The following is a 21,316-nucleotide window of genomic DNA, read 5'->3' as shown; positions in this document are numbered from 1 at the left end:
AACTCTTTGAGATCCTTGTTCCACTGACGGCACAGTAAGAGATCTCAAGCATTAAGCTCTGGTTGGTAATGGAAGAACTCTATTCCAAAGAAAGAAAATATGTATGTTATCCAATTGGTGCTGTGAGTTTATGACCAATGTATAACCTAACATAACCACAGGTCAAAAAAGCCCAGAGGCTTTGATTCCTTGCTGAAAAATGAACTCTGTTTTCTCCTCTGTATATTTCTGGTTGTGAAGGAACTTGGATATACTTAACATCCTCCAGTTTCAACTTCTGCTGGGCAAGTTCCTTACTCCTTAGCTTAATTAGGTGAGAGGTTTTATCCCTTGACCCCACTCACATCCCACAATTATGGCACACTTATTGTGCAGAACTGGGATACTGGATTTTATTCCCTTTGGCCGCGCGTAAGAGATTGCTCCCCCCAGATCATCCTGGGTTAGTCTTTATAATAAACCATAACATTCTTAAGAAATGTCTTTCTCTATCACAGTATTTCTAAAGTGAAGCTTTTTTTCATGTCAGGAGCGATTTGAGAAACTGCAAGTGAAGCTGAGCAAAGTTTAGTTCTGTTGTTTATTAACCTTGTGATTTTGATATTAGATTTGGGCCAGGCAAGATGTCCCCAAATCCCCATGGTTGTAATTCTCTCCTGTCATTTGCCACTTGCAATACAAAGTTTTTGTTGCATTCCCTTCTGTCCTGCTTGTCACAGTCCACAGTGTCGGCATTTGGAGATCTGAGCAGCCTTTAGTAACGTCAACCCCTGAACACGCCTCTTCTTTGCTTCTTGCTCTCCAAAAAATCACGGCAAAGTAGGTAGAACTGTCAAAAGACGTAGCTGTGTCTATTCTTTCCTCTACCATTCCTTGAAATGCAGAATACATCCTGAGGCACAATTCTGGAAGAGGAAACATCATGACATCATTTCCCACCTGACAAATCCAGCTGCCACGTATATATGGATGGTGTCATGGAAGAACTCAAAGAACTCTGAAGTTTGACATGATGTTCTAAAATGCTCTTATGAAAGAGGATAGTATCACATAGCTTGACAACAATGTACATTTATGAGGAATGTACACTGAACTCTCCCTTCTCCTATGAGCTTGCTGTACTATTAGGGGAAGGCAAGGCCAATGGGTTCCCGATCACATTTGTGAATGCTATGATGGCATTCGAACCTGAGTTCTTGTTGATGCTGATGATATCTCCACTGGTCTGTTCTGGCTCAGACTTCCTGAAGATATTTTTCATGGTGGACTGAAAGTTGTTGGTGACAAAGCAGTAGACAATGGGGTCCATGCAGCTGTTGAGGCTGCTCAATGCAACGGTGACGTGATAGGCAACTAAGCTGATGTTGTTGGACATGCCTGGGTTAATGGAGATAGCCAACTGGCGCACATGGAACGGAGTGAAGCAAATCATGAAGATGATGAGGACTGTGATCAGAAGTTGCACGGCTCTCATCCGCCTCTCCCGACTCTGGTGCATCAGGGTTGGCTTGGAGAGAGCGCACATGATCCTTGTGGTGAAGAAGGTGATGATGATGAGGGGGAAGACATACTCGCAGACCATCAGGGGCAAGATCTGGGCAATGCAGCAGTGGGAGAACTTCATGGCCATGGTGAGGATGGAGAAGGTGACCACTGTGGCAAAGACCCAGATGAAGGCGCAGATGCCCTTGGCATAGTCGGGGTTCCTCCACTTGCGGGAAGCTTCCACCTGGACAATGGCCAGGTAGCGGTCAATGCAGATGCAGGTAAGGAAAAGGATGCTGCAGTACATATTGACAAAGTAGGTGAAGATGTGGATGAGGGCACAGTTCTTACAGTCTGGGGCGCTGTAGTGCATGATGATCCGGATGGGCAAGGAGAAGCCCACCAGCAAGTCTGTAACAATCAGGTTGATTGTGTAGATGACCGAGGTGGTCTTTGTCTTAGTGCGGAAGCAAAAGACGTAGAGAGCCAAAGAGTTTAACACCACTCCTACCAGGAAAATGATGGCGTTGACCACCACCAGGGCTATCCACAGAGTATAAAATGTCTCTGCCAACTCTCCATCCAGGTGAACAAATTTGTGGAACAGATCCGTGATATTGGGTGACGGGGTGGAATTTGGAGAGGGCTCCATGGTCAGAAGCTTTGCAGGCATCTACGAAATAAAAGCAAAGAATCAGATTTAATGCATTCCACAACAGAGTGACACAATACAAATCCTAGTGATTTGCTTTAAGCCTAATTTTAATTTTTGAACACTGACAATGATGATGGCACTCAACGCCTATATGACATTGTTCTTATTTCCAAATAGGTCTAGCTAGTCAGCCATGACATAAATGATACTTTGCACATACTCAGAGTTCCTAGCATCAACACACTCATGGACGAAGCACTGATTTCATATGCCTCCTGGCTTAAACTTAGTTCCATCTGAGATCTGGTTCATCCTACAGTGTGGTATGTACATATTTGGGAGATAGGGTGTGGTATTATTATTATTATTATTAATAATAATAATAATAATAATAATAATAACAAAAACATTTGGTATCCTTTCACATGCATTTCATGTGCATGTCTTTGCTTCTGATCTGGAGTAGAAATCCACATGAAACACCGCAGTTTGCTTCAATGAACAGAAACCCTTTTTGGATTCTGGGGAGTGATTTTTGATAAGGATGTGGTTATTGTTGTGTGCCTTCAAGTTGCTTCAAACTTGTGGTGACTCTAAAGCAGTGGTTCCCAACCTTTTTTTGACCTGGGACCACTTTGACCAGGGACCACATAGCCAAGGACCTCTTCACCATGGACCACTTGACCAGGGACCACTTTGACCAGAAATTAATTTCACCAGGGACCATTTTGACCAGGGACCACTTAACTAAGTACCACTTTGGCCAGGGACTAATTTCACCAGAGACCACTTTGACCAGAGACCACTTGATCAGGGACCACTTGACTAGGGACCACTTCACCATGTACCACTTGACCAGGACCACTGTGACCAGGACCACTTTGACCAGGGACCACTTAACCAAGGACCACTTTGACCAGGGACTAATTTCATCAGGGACCACTTTGACGAGGGACCACTTGACCAGCAACCATTCTCCAACATTAGTTCCAAAAGGGCTACAAATCAGTTTTTGGTCAACTTTAGATTTGGTTTGGTTATTTGGGAGGCTGCATTAGATAGAGCACATCAGCTCTGGTTTCTGATACAGAACATATGCCATCCAGTAGTTGCCATCTGCTTGCCCACAGAAAACCATAGCTAATAATCTAGAGCCATTGACCTTATTTTAGGTCTCGTGGCCCACAGGTTGGGAACCATTGCTCTAAAGTGAACCTATCATATGGTTTCCTGAGGCTGTGAGTGGATTTTCATGACATTGTAGTCCCTTTAATATTCAGAACTGTAGTCCCTTTAATATTCACCATGCTGGGGAGATATTAAACGGAAGGACGATTTCGTTGCTTAGGAGAAAAACCCAAGCAGCACACGTAATTGACCACAGACATTGTTAAGAAATGAATCTCCTAGATCCCACTCCAGCTTTGTTTCTCTTGCTTGAGAAAGATCACAAGCCCAGTGGGTCAACTATTGGAAAAGGAAAATAATAATAATAAGCACACCAACAATCACTTTCATATGTATGCCAAGTATGATGTGGTTTCACATTTTTTGGAATACAATAGACCGTCCACTTTCGCAAGCTAAAACAACAACAAAAAGACAGTTCAAGCAACTATGTGCCACCATGATGTAGTGGTTTGAACATTGGACAGTGAGTTGTTTTAGGTTTTTCGGGCTATATGGCCATGTTCTAGAAGCATTCTCTCCTGATGTTTCACCTGCATATATGACAGGCATCCTCAGAGATTGTGAGGTTGTGAGGTCCTGTGGATGCCTGCCATAGATGCAGGTGAAATGTCAGGAGAGAATTATTATTATTTATTTATTATTTACAGCATTTATATTCCGCCCTTCTCACCCCGCAGGGGACTCAGGGCGGATTACAGTGTACACATATATGGCAAACATTCAATGCCAATTTTGACTTACAACATATACAGACATACACAGAGGCTATTTAACTTTTTCTGGCTGCCAGGGGAGCTGTCGCTTTCATCGTCCATCTGCGATACTGATGAAGTACTTCCGCATTCCCCGCATGCTTTTTTGGTGGAGTGTTTTGCTCGAGTCTTTTTTATGGCCTCATAAATTAGTTAATTTAGCCTCCCCACACTTTAAGGTGGTATCTAAATTTCCTACTTGACAGATGCAACTGTCTTTCGGGTTGCAAAGGTCGACAACAGGCTACAGAATTGGTTGGAAACCCACTCCAACCCGGGCTGGCTTCGAACTCATGACCTTTTGGTCAGAGTGAACTTAATGCAGCTGACACTCAGCCAGCTGCGCCACAATCCCGGTGCTTCTAGAACATGGCCATATAGCCCGAAAAATCTACAACAACCCAGTGATTCCGGTAATAAAAGTCTTCGACAATACATTGGACAATGGCTCTGGAGACCAGGGTTCAAACCCCAGCTCAGCCATGGAAAGCCATTGATCAGTCTCACTTTGTCAGCCTCAGAGGAAGACAAAAATAATCCCTTCTGACCAAATCTTGCCAAGAAAACCCTGTAGTAAGCTTGCTATAAATTGGCAACTACTTGAAGGCACACCACAAAGAGACGCCAAGAGGACACTAGCCATTAACAACAGAACCAAAGCAAACAGAGTTGAGTTTTATGACTCTTAACTGTGCAGTTTCTGATTTATGTCTGCTGAAGATTAACTTGCACTGAACAGAATGGGACTTTCATCCCGGCCATTCCTTTTAGGACTGCAGCTTAAGATGGATCCCCTTTTTAATGAAAAACAGCTCCAGTTTCCCTCCTCTGATTAATCCCAGATGTGTGATGAAATAATAATAATGCCACCGCCCTTTGGTATAAGGAGTTTATCGCCACGTAAATGAAATTACCGATTCTTATCAAAAGTGCATCCGTGAGTGAATCATACTTCTCTCCTTTTTTTCCTTTAAGGAAAGGTCTCTAGCTTTTGTAAGGAATCAAATGCTTTGCCTGTATAAGGCATAAAGACTCAGCCGTTCGCTTGTCCCATTCAAAAGACTCGAGGGAGCGCTCCAAGATTATGGATGAATACAACTGGAAATCAATCTCCAATTGCACAAAAGTGAGCAGGGCTTGGGGAAGTTGCTTTTGGACTACAGATCCCAGACTCCCCACGGTTGGGGATTCTGAGAGATGTAAAGCAAAACTATAACCTTTTCATAGTCGGGAATTGGGATGAATGGAGGAGTGACATTAGAGCGGCTTCTTGCTTTCATTATCCAAGCTTGGGAAAAATTAAATTTGCAGGCTTATGACTCAAGCCTCCAAAACATTAGTTTCCAGACTTCATATTTATTTTCCCCCAAACCTGGATCTTTTCTGGGATGTCCAAGCTTGGGAAACATTTAATTGGGGGGGGGGGGGGGTTATGTCTCCAAAAATCTCCAAAAATTAACTTTCAAGATTACATATTTAATTTTTCCCCAAACTTGTATCTTTTCCAAGAGATGTTCAAATCTGTAGATCAGACACCGAGCAGACACATGTGTCATTTGTAGCCAGATCGTAGGATTTCAGCAGTCCCAGTGAATTGCTACTATGGCTAAAATCTCTGTTACTATATTTAAGGCAGCATTTCTCAATCTGGGGGTTAGAGAAATGAACGAGGGGAGTGTCAGAGGGGTTGCCAAAGACCATCAGAAAATACAAATACAGTGGGAAATTTGGCCTAATTCTGTCATTGGTAGGTGCAGAATGCTCTTTGATTGTAGTTGAACTATAAATCCCAGCAACTACAACTCCCAAATGGCAAGGTCTATTTTCCCCAAACTCTACCAGTGTTCATATTTGGGCATATTGAGTATTTGTGCCAAGTTTGGTCCAGATCCACCATTGTTTGAGCTTGCAGTGCTGTCTGGATGTAGGTGAACTACAACTCCAGAACTCAAGGTCGGTGTCCACCAAACCCTTTGCTCTTTAATTGTCAGTGAACTATAAATCCCAGCAACTACAACTCCCAAATATCAAGGTCTATTTTCCCCAAACTCTACCAGTGTTAATGTATTGTTGAAGGCTTTCATGGCCGGAATAACTGGGTTGTTGTAGGTTTTTTCGGGCTATATGGCCATGGTCTAGAGGCATTCTCTCCTGACGTTTCGCCTGCATCTATGGCAAGCATCCTCAGAGGTTGTGAGGTCTGTTGGAAGTAGGAAAAATGGTTTATATATCTGTGGAATGACCAGGGTGGGACAAAGGACTATTGTCTGCTGGAGCTAGGTGTGAATGTTTCGACTGACCACCTTGATTAGCATATAATGGCCTGACAGTGCCTGGAGCAAACCAGTGTTCATATTTGGGCATATGGAGTATTTGTGCCAAGTTTGGTCCAGATCAATCATTGTTTGAGTCTGTGGTGCTGTCTGGATGTAGGTGAACTACAACTCCAAAACTTAAGGTCGGTGCCCACCAAACCTGTTCTGTGTTAGACCTTGACTTGAATATTTGTGCCAAGTTTGGTCCAGATCCATCATAATTTGAGTCCACAGTGCTCTCTGGATGTAGGTGAACTACAACTCTAAAACTTAAGGTTGGTGCCCACCAAACTCTTTCAGTATTTTTTGTTGGTTGTGGGAGTCCTGTGTGCCAAATTTGGTACAGTTCCATTGTTTGTGGAGTTCAGAATGTTCTTTGCTTGTAGGTGAACTATAAATCCCAGCAACTATGGCAAAATCACACACACACACCCCACCAACTCCACCAGTATTCAAATTTGGGCGTATTAGGTATTTGTGCCAAATTTGGTCTAGTGACTGAAAATACATTCTGCATATCAGATATTTACATTATATTCATAACAGTAGCAAAAATGACAATTATGAAGTAGCAACAAAAATAATGTTATGTTTGGGGGTCACCACAACATGAGGAACTGTTTTAAGGGGTCGTGGCATTAGGAAGGTCAAGAAACACTGATTTAGGGATATCTGAGGAAGCAAAAAACCTGCCTGTGCTGACGTTTTGGCTTTCCGCATCCCCTCCTCCAGATTCGGAGCAGACTGGATGACTGTTGTTATTCCTCTTTCCCTCCTGCACTCCGGAGATCATATACATACACACAGAGAGAGAGAGTATTGGTGTAATTCCACTAAAGCTCTCTGTTTAAACGTTCTCCTAGTGATTTATCATTTTATTTATAAAGGAAGGGTTAAACCTTCCTTTCTTTTCTTTTTCTTTCACGGTCCGCTCTGTCTCTTGGCAGGATCCTGCTCAGCTATGGCTCAGATTGGCCAAATATGGTATTTTGCTTTCAGGGAAAGTTGGGAAGGCTCTCTGTGCATTTTGAGATGGTACTAATAAGCGCCTTGCTTAGGCCCAAAGGCTTTCGCAAAGACTGGAAGAGAGTCTTTACAGAAAGTGAAGCAGCCATGCCAGCCTATCAGTGGCCTATATAATTGATAATGTGGAAAACATCTTCCTTGCTTGACAATACCATTTATTGGGAGGCTACTGGTGGCTCTCTAAGGTAAATCTACACTGGAGAATTAATGTTTCGACAGCTATTGCTCAAGGTTATAGAATTCTGGGAGTCGTAGTTTGGCAAGTTCTGCTGCCTCATTAAACTCCCAGGATTCTGTAGCATTGAGCCATGTTAGTGAAACTGATTTCAAAATGCATTAATTCTGCAGCATAGATGCACCCTTAGAGGTGTTTGGTTCGAACTCTAAGATATATTTTTTTTGTCGTGTCAGGAGCGACCTGAGAAACTGCAAGTCGCTTCTGGTGTGAGAGAATTGGCCGTCTGCAAAGATGTTGCCCAGGGGACGCCCGGATGATTTGATGTTTTTATCATCCTTGTGGGAGGCTTCTCTCATGTCCCTGCATGAGAAGCTGGAGCTGATAGAGGGAGCTCATCCGCCTCTCCCCAGATTTGAACCTGTGACCTGTCGGTCTTCAGTCTTGCCAGCACAGGGGGGCTCTAAGATGACAAGAAGTGACACAATGTCACTTCCAGTCACCATTTGTTTGGGTTGTTGTAGGTTTTTTCGGGCTATATGGCCATGTTCTAGAGACATTCCCTCCTGACGTTTCACTACCTCTGAGGATGCTTGCCACAGATGCAGGTGAAACATCAGGAGAGAATGCCTCTAGAACATGGCCATATAGCCTGAAAAAACCTACAACAACCCAGTGATTCTGGCCATGAAAGCCTTCGACAATACACCGTTTGTTTGTTTGCATACTGTAAGTCACTTCTGATGTGAGAGAATCAGCCATTGCCCAGGGGACACCCGGATGTGTAACTATCCTGTGAGGAGGCTTCTCTAATGTCTCATGTTTTCACCTTAAGGACAGACAAGCATCTCAAGGTCTGAGGATTACCTGTGAAGAAATCCCACTGGAGCATTGCAGCACACCCAAATACCTGGGAGTTACTTTGGACCACATGGAGCTCCCGGTGGCACAATGAATTAAACTCTTGTGCCAGCAGGACTGAAGATTAACAGGTCACAGGTTTGAATCCGGGGAGAGCACAGATGAGCTCCCTCTGTCAGTTCCAGCTCCCCATATGGGGAAATGAGAGAAGCCTCCCACAAGGATGGTAAAATATCAAAACATCCAGATGTTCACTGGGCAACATCCTTGCCAATTCTCTCACACCAGAAGTGTGACTTTCCTCAAGTCGCTCCTGAATTAAAAACAAAACAAAACAACACCTCCCCCAAAAAACCAACAACTTTGGACCATGCTCTGACTTATAAAAGGCACTGCCTGACTATCAAGCAATACGGGGTGCTAGAAATCTATATAAATAAAAATGTAATGTTTGGTGGGTTGTTGTAGGTTTTTTCGGGCTATATGGCCATGGTCTAGAGGCATTCTTTCCTGACGTTTCGCCTGCATCTATGGCAAGCATCTTCAGAGGTAGTGAGGTCTGTTGGAACTAGGCAAAAGGTTTATATATCTGTGGAATGACCAGGGTGGGACAAAGGACTCTTGTCTGCTGGAGCTAGGAGTGAATGTTTCAACTGACCACCTTGATTAGCATACAATGGCCTGACTATGCCTAGAGCAAAGTTTTGTTGAGAGGTAATTAGATGTCCCTGCCTGCTTCCTCCCTGTTGTTGTGCTGTTGCAATTTTAGAGTTTTTTTTTAATACTGGTAGCCAGATTTTGTTGATTTTCATGGTTTCCTCCGTTCTGTTGAAATTGTCCACATGCTTATGGATTTCAATGGCTTCTCTGTGTAGTCTGACATGAGAGAGTTAATCTCTCATCCATTGACCCCCAACCATTACATTATTTGTGTTGCTACTTCATAACTGTAATTTTGCTACTGTTATGAATCATAATATACATATCTGATATGCAGGATGTAATTTCATTCAATTGACCAAATTTGGCACAAATACCCAATATGTCCAAATTTGAATACTGGTGGAGTTGGGGGAGGGTTGAATTTGTCATTTGGGAATTGTAGTTGCTGGGATTTATAGTTCATCTACAATCAAAGAACATTATGAGCTACAGCAACATTGGAATTGAACCAAACGTGGCACACAGAACTCCCACGACCAACGGAAAATACTGGAAGGGTTTGGTGCGCATTGACCTTGAGTTTTGGAGTTGTAGTTTACCTACATCTAGAGATGTCTGTGGACTCAAACAATGATGGATCTGGATCAAACTTGGCACAAATACTCAATATGGCCAAATGTGAACACTGGTGGAGTTTAGGTAAAATAGACCTTGACATTTGGGAGTTGTAATTGCTGGGATTTATAGTTATAGAGCACTCTGAACATGGCACACTACCTATATGGCCAACATTAAATACTTGTGAGGTTGGGGAGGGAGACTGTTTTAAAATTCTGAGAGTTGTAGTCCACCAACACAAAAAATTGTAATTCACCAACACCAAAAAGGAAGAGAAAGAGATCGTCAGCCTTCTATGCTAAAGGGGTTCCTAAGACCATCAGAAATTATGTGTTGTCTGATGGTCTTTGGGGACCCCTCTGAAACCCCCCTCATTACCCCCCCAGGGGTCTTGACCCCCAGCTTAAGAAACACTGACTTAGGATAACAAGTTCATGATAGCATTTGATCCCATTTGATTTTCACAACAATCTTTTGATGTTGATTAGACTCCAAGGGTGCATCTACACACTGTCAATTTAATGCACTTTGACACCGCTTTAACCACCGTACCCTACTGGATCCCGTACAACCCTATACAAAAGAAGCAATTGAATATCCTACCAGATGAAAGCCATACATAATTTCAACAATTAAAAAAAAAAACCATATTGAATAAAGCCACTTTAAAAGCTGTCCCAATTCAAAACCATGTAGATGTGGACTTTGAAATCAACGAGTCCCCAATGGCTTTAATAATAAAAGCCATGTTTTGGCTCTTGCCCAGAAAGAAAGAAAGAAAAACTATGTTCAGAATGTTAAGTAGAGAACATTCCACAACCAGAGAATCACAACCGCAAAAGCCCTCTTGTGTGTCCTCCCCTTTTGTGCTGACCTCCTTGGAATGACACAGAATTGTCTTGAAGGGCAATAAGGTATGGATATGCGGGAATGATGGAGGGCCATCAATGGCAACCTTGCTGAGAGAGAAGAACAGATTATTAATTAATTAATTAAAAATCAATATTTTGTTGAAGGCTTTCAGGGCCGGAATCACTACGTTGCTGTGAGTTTTCGGGGTTGTATGACCAGGTTCCAGAAGCATTCTCTCCTGACCTTTCGCCCACATCTATGGCAGGCATCTTCAGAGGTTGAGGGGTCTGTTGTAAACTAGGCAAGTGAGGTTTATATATCTGTGGAATAATGTCTAGGGTGGGAGAAAGAACTCTTGTCTGCGTAAGGCAACAACAACAACAACAACAACACTATATTTATATTCCATCCTATCTCCCCAAGGGGACTCAGGGAGGATCACAGTACACATACACGACAAACATTCAGTGCTGTTTTGAATAGAAAGGACAGAGACAGACAGAACAGAAAGGAGGTATGTTGTGTCAACATCCAGCTTTTTCTGGCACCTTGGAGGTTGTGCTTGAATCTGGCCACAGGGGGGTGCTGTCGCTCCATTCTCTATGGCGAAGGGCCATCAGGATTTCCTCCTTTCTTTTGGTCTCTGGGCATTTTCTGATCTGCCAAGTGTGAATGTTGCAAATGACCAGGGGCGGCTCAACCCATTATGCAAAGTTGTGCCTTTCTTGATTGAATCCATTGACCAGCCACAAGGTTCTTTTCTTTTCTCACTGCCTTTCACTTAGCTGAGTTATCTTTTCCAATGAGTAATGATATATCAAAAGCATGGCATACTCATCTTAGTCATCTTGGCTTCTACTCATTTGCTCTCAGACCCATTTTTTCTCCCTCTGTACCATTTTTCAGTTATTGAAAAGTCATAAATGACTTTTCAATAACTTTAAAGCATAGGTTCTTTTATTGCAATTTCCATTGTGAGAGGGTATTTCGATTACAGAAAAACATTTAGACAAAGAATGGCATTAGACATAAAGACATATAGATTCTATGCAACTACATTGGATTCACAATGACATTGGTTAACAAACAAAGGGTAGTTACATTTTCACTCAACACTCACACACATGGTCATGCATTCATCCTCATGCACCCAAATATTATTATATCTTTTTCCCCCTCCTTGGAGAAGCACCTGTTAGGCCAGACACTGCTTTCCTGCAGCCTTTCCAACTTATAGTTCCAAAACTTCCATAACTTCAAAATGCCAAAATGCATCCTTTCCCTATGCACAAGGCCAAGGACCAGATCTCTGTTTTCCATACAGCAGAACCTGACTCCCTGCACAAAATCTAAGACTCCAAAAGCGCACTTCTTCCTCTTCCCTTGAGAAAGAAGCCCCAAAGTGACCAGAATCATGCTTTCCCATAGCATATCTGACACTCTCTAGAGGTACACTATCTCTCTTCTTCCCATGGAGCAGAGCATAGCGGGTGAACAGCATCTTTGTCTGTCACACTTTGAGCATTATTAGATTGAGTCTTTTATAGGAATATTCTGCTGATGTAGTCCCAAAGTTGTAAATTAATGATAGACGTCTTGATAAAACTGGGAGTTTGATTCATCTCTTCCTAAACAAGGTAGAGCCTTGGCAACGTGACATGGACCACAGGTTGGGAACCACTACTTTAAACAGACAAGGGTTCTTTCTCCCACCCTGGAATTACACATGTATACATACATCATCTGTGCGCAATCAGAAAAAGATCTACAAGCCACTCTAAACACCTTTGCAGAAGCATACGAGAAGCTCGGCCTGTCAATGAACATTGAAAAAACCAAGGTGCTGTTCCAGCAGACAGCAGCCAACCCCTCTCCAATGCCAGCGATACAGCTTAATGGTGTAACATTAGAAAATGTTGATCATTTCCACTACCTTGGCAGCCACCTATCCACCAAAGTCAACATCGACACTGAAATACAACACCGCCTGAGCTCTGCGAGCGCAGCATTTTTCCAAATGAAGCAGAGAGTGTTTGAGGACAGGGACATCCGTAGGGATACCAAGGTGCTTGTTTACAGAGCTATTGTCCTCCCAACCCTGCTATATGCCTGTGATACGTGGACTGTCTACAGACGTCACATGCAACTCCTGGAACGATTCCTTCAGCACTGCCTCCGGAAAATCCTGCAAATCTTTTGGGAAGACAAGCGGACAAACGTCAGCGTGCTGGAAGAAGCAAAGACCACCAGCATTGAAGCGATGGTCCTCCGCCATCAACTCCGCTGGACCGGCCATGTTGACCGGATGCACGACCACTATCTCCCAAGGCAGTTGCTCTACTCCGAAGTAAAGAATGGGAAACGGAATGTTGGAGGACAGGAAAAGAGATTTAAAGATGGGCTCAAAGCCAACCTTAAAAACTCTGGCATAGACACTGAGAACTCGGAAGCCCTGGCCCTTGACCGATCCAGCTGGAGGTCAGCTGTGACCAGCAATGCTGCAGAATTTGAAGAGGCACGAATGGAGGGCGAAAGGGAGAAGTGTGCCAAGAGGAAAGCGCATCAAGCCAACCCTGACCGAGACCGCCTTCCACCTGGAAACCAATGCCCTCACTGCGGAAGAAGATGCAGAGCAAGAATAGGGCTCCACAGCCACATGCAGACCCACAAGAACACTGGAAGACAATCATCCTCGGAAAACGAGGGATCGCCTAAGTACATACACTCCACTTGCCTCACTGCCAACAGAACTTCTGATGACACCATTAGCCACAGATGCAGGTGAAACATTAGGAGAGATTGCTGCTGGAACATGGCCTTACAGCCCAAAAAATCTCAATAGCAACCCATTGAGAAGTTCTTTCTAATGTTCTCATGGAATCTACCCTGCTATAACTTAAAACCATTAGACCTGGTCCAACCTTTTGGGGTGGTGGAGAATGACCCTGTTCCCTCCTCTCCCTAGTAGCCCTTGAGATATTACAAGAATGTGATCAGTCATCTGCGATCTTGAATCGCTTCATTGACCTCACCATCATTTCTGCAATTTTCCATTTGCTTCTATCAGCCGCCCTGTTTGACAATGTGCACAACCACCCTGGAATTTTATTCTGTAACCCACTGGATTAAATTATGAGACTTGGACTTTGCAGGCAAACAGTGACTGCTTGCTTGAAGTGTGGAATGCAGGAAATAAAATAAAAATAGAACAGCTTTTACCTTTGTGTAATCCATGTTTCATCAAGGATGCATCTACACTGCAGAATGAATACAGTTGGATATCACTTTTTCTGTGCCATAGCCTTCTCTGCCAAAAAGTGCATCTATCTTGACAAACTACAACTCCCTGGGTTCCATAGCTTTGAGCCATGGCAATAAAACAGCATTCATTCTATAATGTAGATGGCTGCATCATGATGACATGATGGCAACAGTCTTGGACAGCAATGGCTCCCAAAGTGACCCATTTAAGGTGGAATCAGGTGTCAGACAGGGATGTGTTATTGCTCCAACCTTATTTTCCATCTTCATCGCTATGATACTTCATCTTGTTGATGGGAAGCTTCCCACCAGAGTGGAAATCATCTGTCAGACAGATTGCAAGCTATTTAACCTCAGCAGACTGAAAGCCAAAACCAAGGTTACAACAACATCTGTTATAGAACTCCAGTATGCTGATGACAACGTCGTCTGTGCACATTCAGAAGAAGACCTACAAGCCACTCTAAACACCTTTGCAGAAGCATACGAGAAGCTCGGCCTGTCATTAAAAATCAGGAAAACCAAAGTCCTCTTCCAGCAGTCACCAGCCAATCCCTCTCCAATGCCAGAGATACAACTTAATGGTGTAACATTAGAAAATGTTGACCATTTTCGCTCCCTTGGCAGCCACCTTTCCACAAAAGTCAATATTGACACTGAAATTCAACACCGCCTGAGCTCTGCGAGTGCAGCCTTTTTCCGAATGAAGCAGAGAATGTTTGAGGACCAGGACATCCGTAGGGAGACCAAGGTGCTTGTTTATAAAGCTATTATCCTTCCAACCCTGCTATACGCCTCTGAGATGTGGACAGTCTACAGACGTCACATGCAACTCCTAGAACGATCCTATCAGCACTGCCTCCGAAAAATCCTGCAAATCTCTTGGGAAGACAAGCAGATAAATGTCAGCGTGCTGGAAGAAGCAAAGACCACCAGCACTGAAGCGATGGTCCTCCGCCATCAACTCCGCTGGACCGGCCATGTTGTCCGGATGCCCGACCACCGTCTCCCAAAGCAGTTCCTCTACTCCCAACTCAAGAATGGAAAACGGAATGTTGTTGGGCAGGAAAAGAGTTTTAAAGATGGGCTCAAAGCCAACCTTAAAATCTCTGGCATAGACACTGAGAACTGGGAAACCCTGGCCCTTGAGCGCTCCAGCTGGAGGTCAGCTGTGACCAGCAGTGCTGCAGAATTTTAAGAGGCATGAATGGAGGGCGAAAGAAAGAAACATGCCAAGAGGAAGGCGCGTCAAGCCAACCCCGACCAGGTCTGCCTTCCACCTAGAAACCAATGCCCTCACTTCGGGAGAAGATGCAGATCAAGAATAGGGCTCTACAGTCCCCTACACACCCACCACCACGATACTACACTTCAAGGACCATCATCCTAAGTAAGTAAGTAAGGTTGTAACCCAAAAAGTTATATATCACGAGATGAAATATTTCATGGATTATCAACACAGGAGGCCTGTGTTAAACCCTGTTTGGTCCCTTCCCTTTCACCAATCACTAGTTGGCGGAAAGATGTGAAGGTCAGAGGAGGGAAGAGGTTGCAATTATCAAACTAGTTGTAGTTTCCTAAAACTAAAGCCACCCTGAGTCCCCTTGTGGGAGAAAAGTGGGGTAGAAATGAAGAACATAAATATATATATATATATAAATGCTCTCTGCATAATGAGTACCTTAAAAACAAAAGAACCAATGAACGAAATCTCACCAAATTTGGCAACAAAACGTCTCACAACACAAGAAGTGACCATCACTCAAAAAATTATGATTTTGTCATTTGGGAGTTGTAGTTGCTGGGATTTATAGTTCACCTCCAACCAAAGAGCATTCTGAACTCCACCAAAAATGGCAGTGAACCAAACTTGGCATACAGAACTCCCATGACCAACAGAAAATCCTGGAGGGGTTTGGTGGGCATTGACCTTGAGTTTGGGAGTTGTAGTTCACCTACACCCAGAGGGCACTGTGGCCTCAAACAATGATGGATCTGGACCATTTATAGTTCACCTACAATCAAATAGCATGATAAAATTGAACCAACTGGGGCATACAGGACTCCCATGACCAACAGAAAATGACCAACAGAAAACACTAGAAGGGTTTGGTAATCATTGACCTTGAGTTTGGGAGTTGTAGTTCACCTACATCCAGAGACTACCATGGACTCAAACAATGATGGATCTGGACCAAACTTGGCATGAATATTCCATATACCCAGATATGAACACAGATGGAGTATTAGGAAAACAGACCTTGACATTTGGGAGTTGTAGTTACTGGGTTTTATAGTTCACCTACAATCAAAGAGCGTTCTGAACCCCACCAACAACATAATTGGGCCAAACTTCCCACCCAGAACCTCCATGATCAACAGAAAATACTCAAGGCCATCCAGTCCAACTCCCTTCACAAGGCAAGAAAATATAATCAAAGCCCTCCTGACAAAGAGCCATCCAGCCATAGATAGAGATAGATATATATGAATCACACACACACACAGATATTGTATCCTAGATTTGAAAGGGACCCTTAAAGAAGGACAATGATATGTTGCATATTCCAGAGTAGGCAAACCAGACACTCTCCACACTGACAAAGAAACAACAAAAAATACTGTTTACCCACAAGCATAAATAAATTACATATATTAGAAACCAAAACTTTCTTATTACTTTATTTACCTCATTACCAAGCAAAGAAAATCAGTGAAGGGGGATTTGCTTTCACTACGAAACATCTTAAAGGCAGGAGATCCTGTTTGTGCTTGGGAACTAAGCCGGGCCAGCCATGGTGAGTACTTGGATGGGAGACCACCTATGACTCCCAAGTGCGGTAAGCTATAGTTCAGAGGTAGGAACTGCAAATTGCATAGAGATGGTGATTCTGAAACCCTCTTGTGCTCTATCGACAAAGTATGGGACCCTTCGGGCTGCCATGTGCTCTTTTATTTTTGTTTCCGATATCTTGAGATTTATATTTTGAGGATAATTTTGTCTCCTGCTCTCACGGTGGCTAAAAATATTTCCCTTGTAATAACATGATTCAAATAACCCTTTTAAGAGAACAAGGTTGGGTGGAATGGGTTCCTTGCTCCTCTCTATATTTATCTAAGCACACACTTGAAAGCCAGTAAAACGCTTTTTATTGGTGAGTCGCTGAGATGGTGATAATGTGCAAGCCTCCTTGGTCCATACTCATAAATCCCTCAGAACTTTGATGGACAAAAAGCTAGTTAGAGACTAATTTCACTGAAATCACAGACTCACAGGCGGCATCTAATGCAATTTCACACCACTTTATCTGTTATGGTTCAATGCTATGGAATAATAGGATTTTTGCAGCTTTGATTGCCTGGAGCAATCTTTTGTTGAGAGGTGATTAGATGTCCTTGTTTGTTTCCTCTCTGTTGTTGTGCTGTTCTAATTTTAGAGTTTTTTAATACTGGTAGCCAGATTTTGTTCATTTTCATGGTTTCCTCCAAATGCTAATAAATCAAATGCCATCAAATGCTAATCAAGGTAGTCAGTAGAAACATTCACACCTAGCACCAACAGACAAGAGTCCTTTGTCCCACCCTGGTCATTCCACAGATATATAAACCCATTTTCCTAGTTCCAACAGACCTCACTACCTCTGAGGATGCTTGCCATAGATGCAGGCAAAACGTCAGGAGAGAATGCCTCTAGACCATGGCCATATTGCCCGAAAAAACCTACAACAACCCATTTTTGCCCCTGTTTAAAACCCGTGATTTAGTGCTGTCTGGAAGCGCCCTTTGAATCACAGACTCATAAAATCCCTTTCTCATCTCTTTCCCCCATATTATCAATTCAGCTGCAAAGCATTTGCATTAGATTGAATTTCCTGCTGGCGTTTGAATGGATTTTCAATATTCAAGGTGACTCCAAGACGTGTTCTAAGGGAGTGAAACCCCTTCCCAAATCTGGTCAACTTGCATGAAATAAAACATACTGATTCCAGATTCATGGCGCTGAACACACATGCTGTAAACATCCTCCTGTCCCGCTAATCCGCAGACAGCTGTAATATTTATATAGAACTGTTAACTGCCTAATAAGGGTGAAATGACATAGGGAAAGATTTAGAGTCCCAAACAGAGCTCACTCACATGCAAAGAAAGTAGAAACGGGCAACCCAAAGGATCTGGAAGAGCTCCCCTTAAAAGAAAGCGGAGACAGTTTGGGGCTTTTAATGGGAAGGGTAGGCCAAGTGCAGCCCCAAAGTCTGGTGTTTGGGCTTTCAACCCTTCAAGGCTCCCTGGACAACCTTTTTTCTGTCATTGTCTCTTTTGACTGGAAAAATAAAATATATACAATCTTTCTATACACATAAATATGTATGTGTGTGTGTGTGTGTAGTGGGATGTTCACTTAGAAAGACAAGCTCCTGCCTCCACAAACAGCTATAGTTCCCACAGCTCAGGAGACACCAATGGCTCTCCCTCCAATAACATTGCATGTTATAGAGAGTGCCATAAACATGCCCAAAAGCCCTGCCAATGTCCTCCACAAATACCAGACTGCCCACCACCCAAGTGAAGGCTTACATACAGGGACCATGTCATCCTAGATTGCATGTGTTTCCTCCACCACAGACATCCAGTATTGTTGACTCTCTCCATTCATGTGGAATTTCATAGAATCATAGAATCAAAGAGTTGGAAGAGACTTCATGGGCCATCCAGTCCAACCCCCTGCCAAGAAGCAGGAATATTGCATTCAAATCACCCCTGGCAGATGGCCATCCACCCTCTGTTTAAAAGCTTCCAAAGAAAGAGCCTCCACCACACTCCAGGGCAGAGAGTTCCACTGCTGAACGGCTCTCACAGTCAGGAAGTTCTTCCTCATGTTCAGATGGAATTTCCTTTCTTGTAGTTTGAAGCCATTGTTCCACATCCTAGTCTCCAGGGCAGCATAAAACAAGCTTGCTCCCTCCTCCTTGTGGCTTCCTGTCACATATTTATGCATGGCTATCATATCTCCAAAGATCCGCATAGTCAAAGCCATGGTATTCCCTGTAGTAACCTATGGATGCGAGAGCTGGACCTTAGGGAAGGCTGAGCGAAGGAAGATAGATGCTTTTGAACTGTGGTGTTGTAGGAAAGTTCTGAGAGTGCCTTGGACTGCGAGAAGATCCAACCAGTCCATCCTCCAGGAAATAAAGCCCAACTGCTCACGGGAGGGAAGGATACTAGAGACCAAGTTGAAGTCCTTTGGCCACATCATGAGGAGACAGCAAAGCCTAGAGAAGACAATGATGCTGGGGAACCTGGAAGGTAAAAGGAAGAGGGGCCGACCAAGGGCAAGATGGATGGATGGCATCCTTGAAGTGACTGGACTGACCTTGAAGGAGCTGGGGGTGGTGACGGCCAACAGGGAGCTCTGGCGTGGGCTGGTCCATGAGGTCATGAAGAGTTGGAGATGACTAAACGAATGAACAACAACAACAATAATCATATCTCCTCTCAGCCTTCTCTTCTTCAGGCTAAACATGCCCAGCTCCTTAAGCCGCTCCTCATAGGGCTTGATCTTCAGACATTTTAGTCACCCTTCTCTGGACACATTCCAGCTTGTCAATATCTCTCTTGAATTGTGGTGCCCAGAATTGGACACAATATTCCAGGTGTGGTCTAACCAAAGCGGAATAGAGGAGTAGCATGACTTCCATAGATCTAGACACTATGCTCCTATTGATGCAGGCCAAAATCCCATTGGTTTTTTTTGCCGCCACATCACATTGTTGGCTCATGCCCACTGCTCCTCCCTTAACCCTTTCCTGTTCTTTTCTATGACACACAGCAGAGGAATTGATCAACAACCGAACATACTAGAGAGTTTTGGGGAGAATTCACCATGATGTTGTGACTCAGCTGGAACCACAGAGTGCCTCTGATGAGGATGATGGGATTCAGGTTCACAATCTGGTTCAAAATGTTCCTGTTGCATTCACTGAAGAGCAGGGTGTAGAAGTTCAGTTTCCCACAGCAAGGAATGAGGTTGTTGATAGTGAAACTAGCTAGGTGCAGGGGAATTGACTCAGAAAAGGAGGACAGCTCTCAGCCTGATAACACTAACTAACAGACTGGCCTTTACGAAACAGGAACTTTAGATCGGGCTGAACGTTTGGAATTCAGAGTTCGTAGGAGTGTGAGAATAGCTAACAAGACAGAGCCCAGAGGCCAAAGAAACGCCTTCATGTTTTGCAAAGGGTATTAAGCTGAATGTTTTGAACCAAATTGTCAGAACAACTTCTCGTTTACACCAAGAGGTTTGCTTTTGTTTGTCTGGATTATCTTGCAGTGCTCATGTTTATGTTCTCACTTGGGACCTAGTTGTGTTCTTATGGAATTTTGCTTTGCTGGTGTGTTTTTGATTCCTGCTTCAAAGTGTTATTTTGTATTGCTCTTTTGGAACTTTACTTTTGCTTTTAAGAACTTTTTATCTTTTACTTTTTAATAAACTATAAAGACTTCTGGCTGTGTGCAGTTTGGTGTTCTCAGCAAGGTGAACCTACTCTGAGGTGCGACACATGATTTGTGGGAGTTGTAGCTACTGGAATGTATAGTTCACCTGCAATCTAAGAACTTCACTCTGAACTCCACCAATGATGGACCTGGAACTAACTTGGCACACAGAATCCCCATGACCAACAACAACAACAAAAACAAAAACTGGAGGGATTTATAGGAGTTGTAATTCATCTACATCCAGAGCATACTATGAACCCAAACAATGATGGATCTGGACCAAACCTGGCATGCATACCCGATATGCCCAAATTTTAATGCTAGGGGTTTTTGAGGGGAATTAGCTTGGAAATTTTGGAGTTGCAAATATTATTATTATTATTATTATTATTATTATTATTATCTTTATTTGTACCCCGCTAGCATCTCCCGAAGGACTCGATGCGGCTTACAAAGGCCAAGGCCTTAATAAAACAACAATATAACAGATACACATAAACCATAAAACAAATCAAAACATGAAAGCAATAACAGTAAACAGTAAAAACAGTACATATAGCACAATAAAACTAAAGCCAGGCCAAGTGTTGAGGGTACAGATTAAAAAGTGCTGAGTATGCTAAATGAAATATAAGGATGTTTGGGTAAGTGCAGTGTGCAGACAATCTTAAAATCTCTAATAAAGTGCTTCTGGGACGTGTTGCTGGAGTTTCCTATTCTGGAAAGGCACACCGGAATAGCCAGGTCTTCAAGCTCTTCCTAAAGACTGCCAACGTAGGGGCTTGTCTGATGTCCTTGGGGAGGGAGTTTCAGAGTCGGGGGGCCACCACAGAGAAGGCCCTGTCCCTCGTCCCCACCAACCGCGCTTGCGACGCAGGTGGGATTGTGAGCAGGGTCGCTCCGGATGAGCGAAGGGAGTGTGCAGGTTCATAAACGGAGATGCAGTCACATAGGTAGGCGGGTCCCA

The 21,316-nt window shown here is 43.4% G+C and overlaps 1 protein-coding gene across 2 annotated transcripts in view; it reads right to left on the bottom strand.

Annotated features, from left to right (window-relative positions):
• Positions 1-562: 562 nt before the first annotated feature.
• The window catches only part of GPR20 (G protein-coupled receptor 20), a 41,010-nt gene continuing 20,256 nt past the window's right edge, over positions 563-21,316 (bottom strand). For both annotated transcript variants that reach the window (XM_060771739.2, XM_060771740.2), the window contains exon 2: positions 563-2,158. In XM_060771739.2, coding sequence (XP_060627722.2) covers positions 1,106-2,158 — 1,053 coding nt within the window. In that variant the 3' untranslated portion in view covers positions 563-1,105. The remainder of the gene's footprint in view (positions 2,159-21,316) is intronic.

The sequence above is a fragment of the Anolis sagrei genome, chromosome 4 (genome assembly GCF_037176765.1).
Source record: "Anolis sagrei isolate rAnoSag1 chromosome 4, rAnoSag1.mat, whole genome shotgun sequence".
Taxonomy (NCBI): Eukaryota; Metazoa; Chordata; class Lepidosauria; order Squamata; family Dactyloidae; genus Anolis; species Anolis sagrei.
This window is presented reverse-complemented; position numbering and strand designations above follow the sequence as displayed.